Genomic DNA, 14,551 nt, shown 5'->3' on the forward strand with positions numbered 1-14,551 from the left:
CTTCCTCTCTTCTTCTACACTTGCATTATGTGCAGTAGGAGCGCCAGAATTAAACATCGGAAAAGAGTGACTGAATGTGTGGAGAGGCAGGCTGGGCATCAGTGTGCAGACTTTGACCCTGCCTCATCACAGGGTTGTCTGCATCCCACAAACAGATGGAGGAAGTGTCCACACACACACACACACACACTCCCTCCTTGTGACAGAGGATGTCACTGTCCAAATGCTGCCAGTCAGGGCTTTTTTTGTAGAAAAAGCCCAGCAGGAACTCATTAGCATATTAGGCCACACCCCCTGACAGCACAGCTCATTAGCACATTAGGCCGCACCCCCATGTTACCAGAAGTGTGGTCATCCAGCCACGCCCACCTTTTGCTTCTTATTCTGTTTACCTTGTTGTCGACACCCAGGGCCTTTTTTTGGAGCAGGAACTCCTTTGCATGTTAGGCCACACACCCCTAATGTAGCCGATCCTAATGAGTTCCTGCTGTTGGGTGTGGCCTATTATGCTAATGAGTTCCTGCTGGGCGGGGCCAACTCAGGAGCCAGCCGGAACTCCGTTCCTGTGCGTTCCTGCGCAAAAATAGCCCTGCTGCCAGTCACGGAGACAGAATGTAGATGGAGAGGAAACGCTCACAAGTTGGCAATCCCATGGAGGCCGGGTCAGCGCGCTGGTGCTCAGATTTGCTCTACGCTCTTTGAGTCAATGCACAGAGGGATTGAGTGTCCTACGGGACTGTTAAAGAATTTTAAACTTACAGTACGCAGGTAACGGCTTTAATCTGAATCACTCATAGATCATTTACCATGGCAGGATTGCTCTTCTGCATTTCGGATTTCTGTCTGAGGTAATACATCGGCGGCACCGCATTCTCATCTCTGCAGTACCACTCTTCCAGAATCCTCGTTTCCATCTTTGCCTCAATAGCGGCATCCAGAATCATTTCAAATTCTGATGACTCCACTTCTCCTGGAATCCGGATGCCTCCGTATTTTTCTCCTAAAAGGCCCTGTGGACACGCAACAGAGGGTACGGTTTAGTAATGCTGCTAAAGATGTACCGAGTGATGGTCAGATACAAGTAAATAGGGCTGGATCCTCGCTTGGTTACTTACCAATTGCTGAAAGGCATATAATAACTATGGGTTGGACCCAGCCAATGTTTTTGCTCAATATCACTCAGTTGCCCTACTTATTACTGCCCCCCCCATCACACATAATCCCCGGCATAGGCTTTTGGGAGGTCAAATCCCCCCCCCAGCCAGTGGAAAAACTGGTTGGATCCAACCCTACCATTTGCATTAAATAACTGTATTCTTACAAATTGAGGCATCAGTTGAAACAACAATGGACACAGCTGCAACCCTGTGCACAATTACTAGGGATTACACCCCGTCGTACCAAAGTGAACATGCTTCTGAGTACACACACACCTGATTAGACTGCTTGGCAGTACACTTGGGAATGTATGTAGATTTGGGAATGCGCCCCCCCCTCCCCGAACTCACTGTGATTTGATTTCAAGCAAATTTGCATGGGACTGAACTGAACGTCTGAAATGGATGTAATCAGGGCTATTTTGGGGCAGGAACGCACAGGAACGGAGTTCCGGCTGGCTCCCGAGTTGGCCACGCCCAGCAGGAACTCATTAGTATAACAGGCCACACCCAACAGCAGGAACTCATTAGGAATGGCTACATTAGGGGTGTGTGGCCTAACATGCAAAGGAGTTCCTGCTACAAAAAAAGGCCCTGTGTTTTGACAACAAACAAGGTAAACAGAATAAGAAGCAAAAGGTGGGTGTGGCTGGATGACCACACTTCTAGTAACATGGGGGTGCAGCCTAATGTGCTAATGAGCTGTGCTGTCAGGGGTGTGGCCTAATATGCTAACAAGTTCCTGCTGTTGGGTGTGGCCTATTATGCTAATGAGTTCCTGCTGGGCTTTTTCTACAAAAAGAGCCCTGGATGTAATTTTATGAAAACTGTAGAATAAAGGGTTTCTTTCCCACCTGGCGCTAGTTTTGTGTGTGATGGGGACGCTTGCCTACTCAGAACTGGTTTTATCAACCATTTCTGTTTTTCAACTGATACTATATATGCATGTTGGCTTGCAGAGTGTGAAGCTGTTATCCAGGAGTGGCCGAATGATGGCTCTTGAACCGATTGGTTCATAAAAGCAAAACAGGGAGGAATGGGGGGGGGGGCAGCAAGGAGGCCTGTCACTCTGGACGGTCATAATAAGGGGCTGTGAGCTGTGTTGGTATAAAAGTGAATCTCTACTATAGACGTTACACTGGTCTTATACCAGTTGACTGTCATGGCGTCCTCCAAGATGACTTGGATAATGTCATTTGGAAAGGGTACTAAGAATTCTCTGCAAGACCGGTGGACAAAGCGGTCTCTGTGAGATCAATGCCAGAGGACTGAGCAGGAACTAGTGGGGGACTTTTTCCCATCAGGTTCTCACGGAACCCAGCTCGTTTAATTATGTCTTAAAAACACTTCAGTCTTGCCTGTTGGTATGTCATAAAGCAAAATGAATAACAAAAAATGTCATATAATAGACATATTAGGTCTAAAATACAGATTGGACACAGAGTAAATTTTTCACAAAAGGAAGGAGAGGGGCAATTTCTTCTGATTCCATCTGCCCATTGCAGCCCTCCCCACCATGTTGTTCTTCGGGGTCCTCTATTACACACACACCCCACGAGCAGAATTTTTGCGAGATCTGTGGGTTGCAGTGGGAAGGGGAAGGCAGGAAAGTTCCATACCACTGATGGACAAATTATTCTGGTTCCAACCCTGTATAACAAAATTTAGGACCTAGCCAGCACTAATGCAATAATTTTAAACCTATGAGATCAATTATTGATTTCTTTGAGAGTCGATCGACACATGCAGCAGAAGAATAACACAGAGCTTTTCCTAGAATGTGGGAATCACACATTTGAATGCTTCGATCTCCTAAGAATATGGCTGTGGTCGCACACACTAAATAATCCACAGTCAATGCACTTTCGAATTGGATTTTGCCAATTCAGACAGAAAAATCCAGTTCTAAAGTGCATTGGAAGTAGATTATTTAGTGTGCGGCCTTTAACTTCTTCCATGTAAAGAATGAACACATGAGGGAGAAGGTTAGCTTGGAATCTTTCTTCTTAACTTGCTTGTTTTTTACATGCAGGGAAGGGCCTTTTTAGTAGGATCTACAGCCAGAGCCTGCAAAAATGGTACAGGCTGAAAAGATAGGAAGAAAGGAATAACTAGTGTGATCCTATGGCAATTTACACTCTGTTAAATCCATGGAAGTCAATGAGCTTAGATGGGTGTAACCGTTAAGTACATGATGCAAAAGATTTATAGCACCAATGCATTATTTTAATGAAATGTGGAAAACCCATCCAAAAAGCATGCATAAAACAGAGAGATTTTATGCATGCACTTACCCTGATGTGCTCAGATTATTTATATATTGAAAGCAATAGGCTCTTTGGATGTCTTCCTTAATGTCCCTTCATGTCAAATATTTAAAATTGTATAGCATTTCACTCAAGGAGATTAGTTATTTAATCTTATCTAATTTCTTCCACCTTGCAAGCGTAAATCAGGCCAGAGGGCTGATTCCAGTTTGTTGTAACATAGTGTAAATTCTCAACAATTCTTTTTATCATCTTCAAACACTGGCGAAACAGAGGGAAAACACGAAAATTAGATAAAGTAGAGCTGCAAAAATCCACTTGCCCAGTTGGCTGCGGCAAGTAAGAACTGACAACTGGGAAGAGCAGCTTTTCAAAACTGGGTTGTTCAAATGACTGACATATGCTGTGTGGGACTGGCAGGGCTAGTCCAATATTTTGTAGAAGACCCTTGTCTTTTGCAAGAGTAGATTTGAGCCCAGAATCTCAAAATTACATAATTTAATTTGAAACAAAAGGTGAATCCCCATCACTGCATCTTTTATCCTGAAAACTGGCACCAGCTGAATTGTGGTTTGCCATGCAGTTGCTTAAAATCATGGGGTCCCAGCCAGTGTTCCTTCTAAGCTGAGTTAGTGTGAGCTAGCTCACAGTTTTTTAGCCTCCAGCTCACACATTTTTGTCTTAGCTCAGGAAGGATGACTCCAGAGCAAACTAATTTAAGCAGTAGCCAAATTGCTCACTCACAACTGTAATGCCAGTAGCTCACAAAGTTGAATTTTTGCTCACAAGACTCCACAGCTTAGAGGGAACATTGGCAGTGGCGGACCTACATTTTTGGGACCCGGAAGCTTGAACTGTTATGGGGCCCCCTTCTCAACCAGCAACAATAGGGAAACTTCCTACAAGGTCCAAAGGGCCTTGCTGCCCTTGCAAGGACCTTGAGGCCCAAATGGTGGAGAACAGGGTAGTGGGGTAGAGCCCTTGAAAATGGAACATACAGTGAGCCCCTCCCCACACCGAGAAAATTTTGAAATCTGACTAATTACAGGGACATTCTGAGGACAGATGAAAGGGGTATTCGAGTGTATTCTAAGGTCAATATTAAGTACTTCAACCCATTGGCTTTTGATTCTGTTGCAAAAATAGCCTTATTTTAATAACAAACACTTTTAAAAACTCCATCAATTTTGTTGAGAAATTCACTCATTAAAAAAAAAAGTTGCTTCAGGGCCCCTCCGGGATTAGGGGCTCTGAACTTTAAGATTCATGAGTTTCATAGTAGATCTGCCCCCGGGTCCCAGCCAATAAACAAATGTCAACTTCATTCTTCCAGGAAAAGCTCCCCATTGTAGTCAGTGGCCAAACCCAGTAATTATTGGGGGTGGGTGGGAATCTACCTGCATTTACTGCGTCTCAAATGCACTGCTATGTAAAGTGCCTATTTGTCCTCTCGAAAAGTAAAACTATTGAACTAACCTTATTTGAAATGCCAGGATAGTAAGCTGTAGGCAATTATCCTATAGTATTAAAATCAGATTAAGTTTTGGAGAACCTGACATTCTAATATAGGCAGAGCCAAAGACGTTTTTGCATACGGGGTGCTTTACTACCCCAGTTGGGTGCTTGAGAACACCAAACACTGTACAGGCAGAAGATTAGCCACCTGATTTATGAAGATTTATGGGGATAATAGTAGTTGCTCCTGACTTTCAGTAGCTGATTATTAATGATAGTAATCAAAGGCACAAAAGAGAGTATATGAAACAACTAAGGTCCCAAAATTAATCCCGCTATAAATACTTCCCTTAGTAAAAGCAGAACTCACTGAGTTTTAAATCTTCCAGTATTTGAGAAGTAAGTCCATATACACAAGAGAAGGCAGCAATCCCATGTACACCTATTTGGAAACAATTCTCCATAATATCAGTAGTCTATTTCTGAATCAGCATGCACAGGATACGGTAGGCTTGCCAAGTCCCCAAGGAGGGCGGGGAAACCCCCGCCCCAAAAGCCCGTTCCCCGCCGCTGGCGGATCGGGCCCCGGGGGGAACCCCACCCCCACGTGCACGTCACCAGGAAGTGACATGACGACGCCGAGCACACTGGGGGCGGGGCCACGACCATCCGAGGGAAAACTCTATGGTTTTCCCTCAGACAGTCGTGGCCCCGCCCCCAGCGTGCCTGGTGTCGTCACGTCACTTCCTGGTGACGCGCATGCGCGCTCAAGCCACAAGCCGGGAGTCCCCTGCTGCGGCGATTTTTTCACTTGGCAACCCTAGGATACGGCCAGGAGTGGCTTCAAGATTGTAAATCAAGATCTCTATCACACATTCCTTTCTCTCTCTCAATGCTTTAAGATCAGTATGGTAAAAATGTGTGTGTGTGTAAACAAACTGCCTATTTTATTTAAGACCCTGCATAGGAATGCACAGTCTGAATAATATCAATCAGACTTCATGGAAAGTCTATTAATATAACCATCATTCAAGTTTATGCCCCAGCTACAGATGCTGGTGAAGAAGAAATTGAAAGCTTTTATGCAAGTGTCCAGAAAGAAAATGATCACCCACCTAAACAAAATGTGTTGATAATCATAGGTGCCTGGAATGCAAAACTAGGAGGCAATGCCAAATCAAATATTGTTGAGAAATTTGGGCTTGGAGCAAGAAATGAAGCAGAGGACCGATTCACAGAATTCTGTGAAGACAACAATTTGTTCGTTGCAAACACGTTTCAGGCAATCAAACAGATGATTGTATACGTGGACATCACTGGATAGTCGTTGATATAGAAATCAAATAGATTACATAACTGGAAGCAGAAGATGGAGAAGTTCTATTCTCTCTGCTAAAAGAAGACCAGGAGCCGATTGTGGGTACAGAGCATTAATTCTTAATTTTGAAAATTAGAATATAGCTGAAGAAAAACACCAAAAGAGTCAGAGTGCCAAAATCCAATCTAAGCAACATTCCTGAAGAGTTTAAAGACCATGTAAAGAACAGATTTGCATTACTAAGTTCAAGTGAATGTGAAATATCATCAAAGGAGAATGCACAAAAACTATTCTTATAGCCAAAAGAAAAGTCTCAATGGATGACTGATGAAATTGCTAAAGATAGACAAGAGGCAGAAGTAAAAGGGGACAGGAATAGAAACCTGAATGCAGTTTTCCAGTGACATAAAGACAAAGAGAACTATTATAATGACCAGTGTAAAGAAAATAGAAGAGAACAACAAAAAAGGAAGAACAAGAGATCTGTTCCACAAGATCCAAGAAATCAAAGGGAAATTTAAAGCAAGGTTAGGCATGCTGAAAGATCAACATGGAAATACATTGAACAGGACAAAATAAAGAAAAGATGGGAACAAAACACTGAAGAACTATACAAAAGCGACAAAAGGACGACAGATTGCTTCCAAGAAGAATCTTTTGAAGGAGAACCTACAGTTTTAGAAAGTGAAGTGAGAGCTGCACTGAGAGAAATTAGGAGAAACAAATCACCAGGAGTAGATGGGATATCGATAGAGCTATTCCAAGCCATAGAAACAAGAGTCCATCAAAGTCTTGTTGATTGTGCCAAGAAATATGAAAAACAAAATAATGGCCCACGGACTGGAAATGCTCAATTTACATCCCAATTCCAAAAAAAGGCAACGTCAAAGAATGCAGCAACTAATGGACCATTGCATTAATTTCTCATGCAAGTAAAGTGATGCTCAAACTCTTGCAGCAAAGACTGTTACTGTATACGGAATGTGAAATGCCAGATGTTCAAGCTGGATTTGGAAAAGGAAGAGGCACTCGAGATCATATTGCAAATTTATGTTGCTTACTGGAGCATATGAGATTTCAGAGGAAAATCAGCTTGTGTTTCATAGATTACAGCAAAGCGATGTTTGGCTTTAAAGGAAATGGGTGTGCCACAGCATCTGACTGTTTTGATGCGCAACCTATACTCTGGACAAGGGGCCACTGTTAAGACAGAGTATGGAGAAACAGAATGGTTTCCTTTTAAAAAAATTATATGAGCATGTGTGCACCTGAAAGTCATGGTGACCTCTGGTGACTGACTGTATTTGCACCTGGAAGTCATGGCGACTTCTGGTGACTGACCCCTACTGGGGGCCTGGAGGGTATTCAGAAAGGTGGCTGAATAAAGCCTGCCCCCGCCTCCCAACTGCTGGTATTCCAAGGAGGTCTCCCATCCAAGTACTTGCCAGAGTCGACCCTGCTCAGCTTCCAAGATCTGATGAGATCAGGCTTGCCTGGGCTATCCAGGTCAGGACAGAATGGTTTCCAATTGGCCAAGGTGTCAGACAAGGATGCATTTTATCTCCCTATCTCTTCAATCTGTATGCAGAACATATCATAAGGAAGGCTGGATTCAATTTAGATGAAGGAACAGTAAGAATTTGAAATATGTAGATGACACCACACGATTGGCAGAAAAAAAGTGTTGCAACAACTACTGATGAAGGTTGGAGGAGAAAGTGCCAAAGTACAGCTGAACTTCAAGAAGACAAAAGTAATGACTCCTGGGGAATTACACAACTTTGAGGCTGATGATGAAGAAAAAGAAATTGTTCAAGAGTTTCTGTTCCTTGCCTCCACCATCAGCCACAAGGGAGGCTGCACCCAAGAAATCAGTAAAGGTAAAGGTTCCCTTGCTCGAAAGCCAGTCGAGTCCGACTCTAGGGTTGCGGTGCTCATCTCTGTTTCAAATCCAAAGAGCCAGCGCTGTCCGAAGACGTTTCCGTGGTCATGTGGCCGGCATGACTAAACACCAAGGTGCACGGAACGCTGTTACCTTCCCACCGAAGTGGTACCGATTTATCTACTTGCAATTTCTTGCTTTCGAACCGCTAGGCTGTCAGGAGCTGGAACTAGAGACGGGAGCTCACTCCGTCATGCGGCACCTGGGTCTCAAACTGCTGAACTACTGACCTTCCACAGCCTGCAGTTCAGCATCTTAACCACTTGAGCCACCGAAGATTGTAAATGGGAAGGGCAACCATTAATGAGCAAGAAAAGATCTGTACGTGTAAGGAGGTGTGGCTGGCAATGAAGATCACGTTAATTTATGGCATAGTATTCCCCATTGCTATGTATGGGTGAGAAAGTTGGACAGTGAAGAAAGCCGACAGGAAGAAAGTAGACTCTTGTACTTTAGTCACATTATGAGAAGACGAGAGTCAATGGAAAAGACACTAATGCTAGAAAAGTTGAAGGCAGCAGGCAAAGAGGAAGACCCAACACGGGATGGATTGATGCTATCAAGGAAGCTACAGAGCTCAGTTTGCAAGACCTGTGCAAGGCTGTTAATGGCAGGACACTTTGGAGGACATTAATTCACAGGATTGCCATAGGTTGGAAGAAGAAGAAGAAAAAGAAGAAGAAGAGGAGGAGGAGATTGGATTTATACCCCGCCCTTCACTAAGAGTCTCAGAGCGGCTTACAAACTTCTTTCCCTTCCCCTCCCCACAACAGACACCCTGTGAGGTAGATGGGGCTGAGAGAGCTCTGACAGAAACTGCTCTTTTTCAAGAACAGCTGTGCCAGAGCTATGGCTTGCCCAAGGTCATCCAGCCAGGTGCAAGTGGAGGAGTGGGGAATCAAACTTGGTTCTCCCAGATTAGAGTCCACGTACTTAACTACTACACCAAACTGGCAACTTGACAGCACTTCACACAAACACATACACACACACCCCCATAATACTTCAGAGTAATAGCACCTGTTTCCTTTCTTCTTTAGAGCCAGTTCAGTGTAGTGCTTAAGTATGCAGACTCTAATCTGGGAGAACTGGGTTTGATTCCCCACTCCTCCACTTGCAGCTGCAAGCCATAGTTCTGGCAGAGCTATTCTCTCAAGGACAGTTCTGGCAAGAGTTCTCTCAGTCCCACCTACCACAAAGGGTGTCCGTTGTGGGGAAGGGAAGGGAAAGGAGTTTGTAAGATGCTCTGAGACTCTGAGTGAAGGGTGTGGTATAAATCCAATCACCACTTCTTCTTTACATATCAGTACTTTAAAAAAAATGTGGGCATAGGTTTCTTTGTTTTTTAAAGCAGGGTACAGCTGCGGTGGCTCAAGTGGTTAAGACGCTGAACTGCAGGCTGTGGAAGGTCAGTAGTTCAGCAGTTCAAGACCCGGGTGCTGCATGACGGAGTGAGCTCCCATCTCTAGTTCCAGCTCCTGCCAACCTAGCAGTTCAAAAGCAAGAAATTGCAAGTAGATAAATAGGTACCACTTCGGTGGGAAGGTAACAGCGTTCCGTGCGCCTTGGTGTTTAGTCATGCCGGCCACATGACCACGGAAATGTCTTCGGACAGTGCTGGCTCTTCGGCTTTGAAACGGAGATGAGCACCGCAACCCTAGAGTCGGACTCGACTGGCTTTCGAGCAAGGGAACCTTTACCTTTTACCTTACAGCCCCTAGAGTGAGAGGAAATTCTTTGGGTCAAGAGGCATGCCTTTTTTTATGTTACCTTGATAGTTCCACACAGATCAACAACAACAAATTTGTATCCTGTTTATATGTTACACACAGACACACACACACACACACACACAAGCAAATTAGTCCACTGCTATTTTTTTTTTTTTAAATAAAGTTAATTTCCCTCCATATTCAGTTAAGTAGCACAAAACAATTAGGTAGTGGTGATAAACATTTATTATGAGGCTGCTACAGAGGACCTGGATATAGCTACCTTACCCTCTTGGTCCCCTGTGCACCCTCAAGAAATTAAGAACCTCATACAAACCCTGAGCTCCAACAAAGCTCCAGGTTCTGATCTTATATGCGCAGACCTGATCAAGAGGAACCTCGAGTGGTGGGTTCCAGTTCTTGCTACTATAGATAGAACTGGTAGTGGTGATAAACATTTATTATAGCACTTTGGACTGTTCAAAGCACTTCACATACCTTATATTGACACGACTCAATCCTTATAAGAAACCCCTAATAGTCTCCCCCTTGTGTTGGAGACAGGCTGGAAGAGACTGCCCAGCGTCAAAAGGCACTTAGGAATTCACGGGCCGATTTCCCACAAGCGCTGCTGCAGGCTGCCTCTTCCCTTTTGTCCCGATGGTACATGTCAATTTCACACAAGCTGCTGCGCGGCCGCATTTTGCCCCGGAGCTTCGTGCGTGTCTACTCAATCCTCAAAAAACAGGATTGAGTAGACGCGGGGAAAATCACGCGAAACTGCGGGGCAAAATGCGGCCACGCAGCAGCTTGTGTGAAATAGACACGTACCATCGGGGCAAAAGGGAAGAGCCAGTGTGAAGCAACGCTTGTGGGAAATCGGTCACAGTGCAGTGAGACTGGCATCAAGGATTTCCTGATCTGCAGCACAGTTGCTTAGCTACACTAGCTAGTTTAACTGAAAATCAGTTTAGGAACACTCTATGAGTTGGCTCCAATGAGCGTTTCTGCTTGTGAAAGAGTCAGGAGGGCTCCCTTTAAAAGACAAAACAAAAACAAAAAAAGCCATGGAACCTGCCTCGATAGAAGTCATATGGGATAGTGAATGTAGCAAAGGGGGGAATTGGCCAAGATGGAGTGAAAAGCCAGGCCGGATCCAACCCTTTGCCTTTAATAGAAAACTGGAACGTGTAAATTCAGTGGAGCTTTTACTGGCATTGACACTGTATTGGGAAATACTCCATCTACTGAACTTCTGCCAGAAAGAAAAAAAGAGAGGAAGAAGAGATTGGATTTATACCCCACCCTTCACTACCCGAAGGAGTTTCAGAGCAGCTTACAATCTCCTTTCCCCTCCTCTCCCCACAACACACACCCTGTGAGGCAGGTGGGGCTGAGGGAGTTCTTTTGAGAACTGCTTATGAGAGAACAGCTCTGAAAGAAGTTGTAACTGACCCAAGGTCACACCAGCAGCTGCATGCGGAGGCATGGGGAATCAAACCTGGTACTCCCATATTAGAGTCCGCACTCCTAACCACTACACCAAACTGGCTCAAACACTGGAAATCTTAATTGTAATTCCCCCTTGCTCCCCTTATGTCACAGAAACAAAGGAGAATTGGCAACTGAGATGGCACTCATTAGAGTATGGTAATGTCGACTTAAAAATATGTTTTAAGTAGCAGGGAAAAATCTGTTATACAGGAAGAACAAAAATGTCTAGCAGCTGGTATAGTACAAACGATTGTACAATCTAAATTTATCTCATCCATTGAGCTATTGATGTATAAATGATTTTTAAACAACGAGATTAACTTTTTATCTCAATTTTTCTTTGAGTTCTTCCTTTCCCGCTTGAATCCTAACAACAACCTTCTAAGATAGCTTATTATGGTGTTGTCAGGATCACCAGCAAGCAGGTCCAAACACACTCTTCAGGAAAAGTGATGCTTTATTGGCATACTGGTCTGTTGTCACGGCTACAGGTACATTGTTAGGAATAACGATTAGCGTAAGGGACTCGCTACATATACTCTGATGCTTCAACTAGCTAAGCAAATGAACTTCAAGCACTCGTGCGAGAATTCTCCCGGTGGGACATTACATCAGGAACGGGAGACTCTCCCCACCCCCTGAGAGCAAAATTATTCACACCAAAAGTGGAACTCAAGCCCTCCCTTCTCGTCAAGGTTGCGCTGATAGCGCTGTCTGGCTGAGCCAGTTCTCATGGATGAAAGCAAGCCTCCCTTACATTACCCATGGCAGCAAAGCAAAGCAAGCATGCGCCATGCGCAAGGGGCGGGGATGAAGGTAAACAAAGAAAGCATGGCAGCTAGCTGACAGGTGTACACATTAGTAAAAGATAAAATAGGTTAAAAGAAATTATCCAACTATCAGACACTTAAAACTTTTTTACGTGCAGAGCAGTTAGTTTTACATATACAATTAGGGCTGCCAAGTGGGGGCGGGGAGCGGGGAAACCCCTGCTTTAGAGGCCCGATTTCCACCGTGGCGGAATCAGGCCCCGGGGGGAACTCCGCCCCCCCATATGGTTCCCCCCCGACGATCTGGGCCACGCCCCCAACGTGCTCTACGTCGTGCGTCACTTCCTGTGACATTCTGGCGCGTGCGCATTCCTCGTCGGCTCCTGGACTGGATCAACGCTCCCCCACCGGTGAGTCATAAAGAGGTGGCAACCCTATATACAATTGATGGGTATATCTTATGACCAGTAGACCATACGCGTTTCAGCCCCTTAGGGCCTTCCTCAGTGGTCAATATTACTATTGTAAAAAATACACACATCCAGAATTAAATATATGAAAAAAATATTTTCTTTAGAGCCAGGTGTTGCTTTCTCATGTAGGCCATGGATAATCTCTCATGGTAACTGCACAAGCTCTCCAAATTGTTCTGGTACCAAATATCCAATGTGTCTGGATGTGTGTCTCTTCCATCAAAGGTGTAAAGTAAAGGTAAAGGTTCCCTTGCTCGAAAGCCAGTCGAATCCGACTCTAGGGTTGTGGTGCTCATCTCCGTTTCAAAGCCGAAGAGCCAGCGCTGTCCGAAGACGTTTCCGTGGTCATGTGGCCGGCATGACTAAACGCCAAGGCGCACGGAACGCCTTGGTTCCGTGTACACCATAATAAATTTTATATCTTTATAATAACTTATTTTGTTAGCTTGACCCTCATATATCACAGTCAAGACAGACTGTTCAATTGCTGGCAGGCGCTGCTCAAGCAAGTTGCGAAAGTGAGTAAGTTTCTATGGGTCAGAAGGTATAAGAGCCCTGCTGGTTGCTGAACAGTTACTGGACCGTGGGCTCTCCTGAACGTCTAAGCAGAGTTACACCCTCCTAACCCCACTGACTTCAGTGGATTTAGAAAGAGATAACTCTACTTAGAATAACCACTGTCAGGATCTCCAGCGTGAATGATTCCCTCCATTAATGGCCAAGGCACTAAAGACAGGCTTCAGCCAGCAGGACAGAAGGGCCTAGAAGTACTGCTTTTCGCTGCTCTGGCTGTCAGACAGCAAGATAATAAAAAGGTAACCAGCCTTCTGGGCCTTCCAACTGAATTTGTCGGTTGTTTTTCTTGAAAACTCAGGCACATGCGGCCTGAAAAAAACAAAGTTTAAGCTTAAATCTTTGGAAATGACATTTTATCAAAGTGAGTGATGGCTAGCCTTTAGCCTGTCAGCTGCAAGGAAGAATGGATACCGTGGAGTCTCCTTGTGACAAATGGGCGCGTGGGGGAGGGCAACAAACTCTTCACAAATCGGAAGGACACGGCCGGAAGAGCCCTTGGGGCTCTGTGGGAAAGTAACCTGGCCGGATAATGGGATGTCCTATCAACAACCGTGTGACTGGCCAAAAGCTCGAAGGAAGTGGCTGATCCCTTTGAAGGTGACTAGGGCAGCCCCGGGTGTGCTGTGACTAAGAGAGCGGATCATGTCTTTGGAAACCACACAACAGTTCTAACAGCAACAAATGAGCTGTGTAACCAACGTTTTTTATTGAGAAAACAATGCACTTCATGTAAGGTAATCAGTACAGGTACAGTCATAATCTGAATAGCTAGCCGGCCTGTAGCTTAAAAAAAAATGTGGTGTTGTGAACAGCATGCGTGGCTTGGCAGCAGTATGGATTCCTTTTAAAAGCACAAATTGGTCCCTGGCATATCATCAGAACTGACACTCTCTTGTTTATTAATAGACCAGCTAGCCTGAGCTCATCGAACCTCAGAAGCTAAGCAGGGTGGGCTATGCTTAGTACCCAGAGGGGAGACCACTGAGGAAGACTGGGGTTGCTATGCAGAGGAAGGCAGTTAAATGTGTAAAAGCAGAGGTCATTTCGGGGGGGATCGCGGGGGATCGCAGTTCCTCCGGGTGAGGTACGGGGGGCGGGGCACATGATGAAGCCCCGCCCCCTGCTTCCGGCCACCCCGCTTCCGGCCCTCATTCAGCCAGGAGGAGGCAGGAGAAGAGGGAGGGTAAGTTGCTTCCTCCCTGCCTCTCCCCACCCCTGCCTGCCTGGGGCCAGGGAGGGCCTTCACGGGGCTTCCTTGCACTCCCGCCGGCCTTGCAGGTCCACCGCCGGGCCCCTCATGGGGCTTGGCAGTGGAGCTGCAAGGCTGACGGCGGCGACCGAGACCGTTGGGGGCGGGGTGTGTGGCCTTATGACACACTTCTTGTGA

At 45.3% G+C, this 14,551-nt stretch overlaps 1 protein-coding gene across 1 annotated transcript in view; it reads right to left on the reverse strand.

Annotated features, from left to right (window-relative positions):
• NWD2 (NACHT and WD repeat domain containing 2) overlaps positions 1–14,551 on the reverse strand; it is a 130,250-nt gene that overhangs the window by 12,067 nt on the left and 103,632 nt on the right. The window contains exon 6 of the mRNA XM_015418172.1: positions 807–1,010. Coding sequence (XP_015273658.1) covers positions 807–1,010 — 204 coding nt within the window. The remainder of the gene's footprint in view (positions 1–806; positions 1,011–14,551) is intronic.

The sequence above is a fragment of the Gekko japonicus genome, unplaced genomic scaffold, assembly GCF_001447785.1.
Source record: "Gekko japonicus isolate JY-2015 unplaced genomic scaffold, Gekko_japonicus_V1.1 scaffold55, whole genome shotgun sequence".
Lineage (NCBI taxonomy): Eukaryota > Metazoa > Chordata > Lepidosauria > Squamata > Gekkonidae > Gekko > Gekko japonicus.